Here is a 3,955-nt window from a genome sequence, read left to right on the forward strand (position 1 = left end):
AGGCGCTCCGAGGTCCGAGGTCCGAGGTCCGAGCTCCGAGGTCCGAGGTCCGAGGTCCGAGGTCCGGCTCCAGGGGCCTAAGACCAGACTGAAAACCAGGAGGACAAGACCTTCTCTGTGATCGAACCCAAACTCTGGAATGCTGTTAAAACGCTCTGAAAAGCTCTGAAACGCTCTGGAACGCTCTGAAACGCTCTGGAATGCTCTGAGACACTCTGGAACGCTCTGGAACACTCTGAGACACTCTGGAACGCTCTGGAACACTCTGCTGAACGCTCTGGAACGCTCTGGAACACTCTGAGACGCTCTGGAACGCTCTGGAACGCTCTGGAACGCTCTGGAACGCTCTGAGACACTCTGGAACGCTCTGAACGCTCTGGAACACTCTGAGACACTCTGGAACGCTCTGAGACACTCTGGAACGCTCTGAGACACTCTGGAACGCTCTGGAACGCTCTGGAACACTCTGAGACACTCTGGAACGCTCTGGAACGCTCTGGAACGCTCTGAGACACTCTGGAACGCTCTGGAACGCTCTGGAACGCTCTGGGAACGCTCTGGAACGCTCTGAAAAGTTCTGAAACGCTCTGGAACGCTCTGAGACACTCTGGAACACTCTGAGAACACTCTGGAACGCTCTGAGACACTCTCTGGAACGCTCTGGAACGCTCTGGAACGCTCTGGAACACTCTGGAACACTCTGGAACACTCTGAGACACTCTGGAACGCTCTGGAACGCTCTGGAACGCTCTGGAACGCTCTGAAAAGTTCTGAAACGCTCTGGAACGCTCTGGAACACTCTGGAACGCTCTGGAACGCTCTGAGACACTCTGGAACGCTCTGGAACACTCTGAGACACTCTGGAACGCTCTGGAACGCTCTGGAACACTCTGAGACACTCTGGAACGCTCTGGAACGCTCTGGAACACTCTGGAACGCTCTGAGACACTCTGGAACGCTCTGGAACGCTCTGAATCCTCAGAGCCGCTGGACTCTCTGGACTCGAGACATTTACAGACGACGTCCCAGAGGATTTTAAAAGACGTGAAACATCCACTAAACTCAGAGTTTCAGCTGCTTCTCTCTGGTCTGAGGTTTTTAGTCCCAAGATCTAAAACGAATCGTTTTAAAAGGAGCTTCGTTCCAGTTACTATTGTACTTATGAATAAATTATAATCTATTTATCTAAGGTTGTGTGTTTTTAACATATTTAATATTTAGTGTGATTTTATCCGAGCCTGATGATAATTTTAATTGGTCGTTTTTGGAACAAATCGTTCTGCACTGGAGAATCTGTGACACTTTATTTTGTAATTGTGATTTTCTGTGTGTTTTGTGGATGAATAAAATGTGAAATGTGGAACCTGCCGCTCAAATCTGCAGAGCAAATTTACCTACGGGTACGAATAAAGCGACCGAACCGAACCTGACCTAGTTTATGCCGAGTTCACGGATCCGATCGACCGACACCAACATCGTCCCTGAGCTGGACCTTTTTGTTTTTAAAATGACGTCAGATGTTTTGAGACACTCTGTATTTTTCCGTTTGGCATTTGTCCCGTTCGAACGCTTCAGTGAAACTCATTTGGAAGGAAACATTTGGACGGAGAGGTGGAGGAATGCAGTCTAAAAAAAACCCTTCCGGATTAGTCAGCTGAGCACAGGAAGCGGCGCTCTTCCTCTTCCTGCGGGCGCCGCGCTGTGATTGGCCGCTGGGCGTGAGGTCGAGGAGGGGGGGCGGGGCTGGGGTCGCGTCACTCGGGCTTGTGGCAGTAAATGTCTTTCAGGGCCTTGAGCTCCTCGATCAGAGTCTTGTTCTGGTTTTCCAGCACGGCCACCCGGTTTTCCAAACACTTCACGTACTCCTTCTTTTTCCGGCGACATTCCCGAGCCGCTTCCCTGGAAAAGAAAAGGAAAAACACGTGAAAAAAAAACATGTTTAAAACGCTCTAAAACTGCCTTTAGTGACAGTCTGGGGAATGTTGTCGGGAATGTGATGGGAATGTGATTGTAATGTGATGGGAATGTGATGGTGATGGGAATGTGATTGTAATGGGAATGTGATGGGAATGTGATGGTGATGGGAATGTGATTGTAATGGGAATGTGATGGGAATGTGATTGTAATGGGAATGTGATGGGAATGTGATTATAATGGGAATGTGATTGTAATGGGAATGTGATGGTGATGGGAATGTGATTGTAATGGGAATGTGATGGGAATGTGATGGGAATGTGATTGTAATGGGAATGTGATGGGAATGTGATGGGAATGGGAATGTGATGGATGTGATTTGTAATGGGAATGTGATGGTGATGGGAAATGTGATTGTAATGGGAATGTGATGGGAATGTGATTGTAATGGGAATGTGATGGGAATGTGATCGCTGTGGGAATGTGATGGGAATGTGATGGGAATGTGATTGTAATGGGTAATGTGATGGGAATGTGATTGTAATGGGAATGTGATGGGAATGTGATGTGATGGGAATGTGATGTGATGGAATGTGATTGTGATGGGAATGTGATGGGAATGTGATTGTGATGGGAATGTGATGGGAATGTGATGTGATGGGAATGTGATGGGAATGTGATTGTGATGGGAATGTGATGGGAATGTGATTGTGATGGGAATGTGATGGGAATGTGATTGTAATGGGAATGTGATGGGAATGTGATGGTTGTGGGAATGTGATTGTAATGGGAATGTGATGGGAATGTGATTGTGATGGGAATGTGATGGGAATGTGATTGTAATGGGAATGTGATGGGAATGTGATAGTGATGGGAATGTGATGGGAATGTGATTGTGATGGGAATGTGATGGGAATGTGATAGTGGTGAAAAGGCTCACCTGTTCTTCATGAGGCGGACTTCCCTCTTCCTGGTCACCTCCTCCGAGTGTCCCGAGGGATTCTGGGAGCTCGGGGACGCCGCCATCACCAGGCCCTGCGCCAGGCTGTGGTTTGGCGCCCTCAGCTGGTACGCCGGGATATCTCCTGTGGCCGCTGGCGACAGAGAGACGGGAGACGGGAGTGAGCCACGAGTGAGCCACGAGTGAGCCGCGAGTGAGCCGCGAGTGAGCCGCAAGTGAACAGGCACGTGTCAATCATTCTGACGCTGATGTCATCGACTCTTCAAATCACTTCTGCAATTTGTTCTTGTGTTTTTAGACGTTTTTTTGTTAGTGTTTGCTTCAGTGTGCATCGTGTCGCCATGGTAACGTCCACATAGAACACGCCCAGTGTGATGTCACTGCACAACATCAATATCCAGGAACTTCAGACCTGGTTTAGACCTGGTTTAGTCCTGGTTTAGTCCTGGTTTAGACCTGGTTTAGTCCTGGTTCAGACCTGGTTTAGACCTGGTTTAGTCCTGGTTTAGTCCTGGTTTAGTCCTGGTTTAGACCTGGTTTAGTCCTGGTTTAGTCCTGGTTTAGTCCTGGTTTAGACCTGGTTTAGTCCTGGTTTAGTCCTGGTTTAGACCTGGTTTAGTCTTGGTTTAGACCTGGTTTAGTCTCTTGGTTTAGGTTTAGTCCTGGTTTAGTCCTGGTTTAGTCCTGGTTTAGACCTGGTTTAGTCCTGACACTGTATGACCTAAAGACCTGCAGATAAAATACTAAATAAATATTTTGATGCATCTCAATTTGCAAACCCAAGATCTCGTCAGGATCTGTGTTTTTGATTCTTTTTTGGATTCTCATGACAAACCAGGACTAAACCAGGACTAAACCAGGACTAAACCAGGACTAAACCAGGACTAAACCAGGACTAAACCAGGACTAAACCAGGTCTAAACCAGGACTAAACCAGGACTAAACCAGGACTAAACCAGGACTAAACCAGGACTAACCTGAAGCCTCTTTAAGTTTCCCTCACAACACAAGTTCACAGTAAAACTGGGTCACATGACAAAACCCGTCTCATGTTTCAGACGCTGCCAGAGGGTCACATGA

General features: G+C 47.8%; 1 protein-coding gene across 1 annotated transcript in view; it reads right to left on the minus strand.

The window, feature by feature from the left end:
- Positions 1–838: 838 nt before the first annotated feature.
- LOC129408396 (cAMP-responsive element modulator-like) overlaps positions 839–3,955 on the minus strand; it is an 8,292-nt gene continuing 5,175 nt past the window's right edge. Inside the window, exons 2-3 of the mRNA XM_055152004.1 lie at positions 2,855–3,008; positions 839–1,899 (exon numbers count right to left, since the gene is read on the minus strand). Coding sequence (XP_055007979.1) covers positions 1,755–1,899; positions 2,855–3,008 — 299 coding nt within the window. The 3' untranslated portion in view covers positions 839–1,754. The remainder of the gene's footprint in view (positions 1,900–2,854; positions 3,009–3,955) is intronic.

This window comes from Boleophthalmus pectinirostris, unplaced genomic scaffold (genome assembly GCF_026225935.1).
Source record: "Boleophthalmus pectinirostris isolate CB_2022bp ecotype Guang Dong unplaced genomic scaffold, ASM2622593v1 HiC_scaffold_16, whole genome shotgun sequence".
In the NCBI taxonomy this organism is placed as follows: Eukaryota; Metazoa; Chordata; class Actinopteri; order Gobiiformes; family Gobiidae; genus Boleophthalmus; species Boleophthalmus pectinirostris.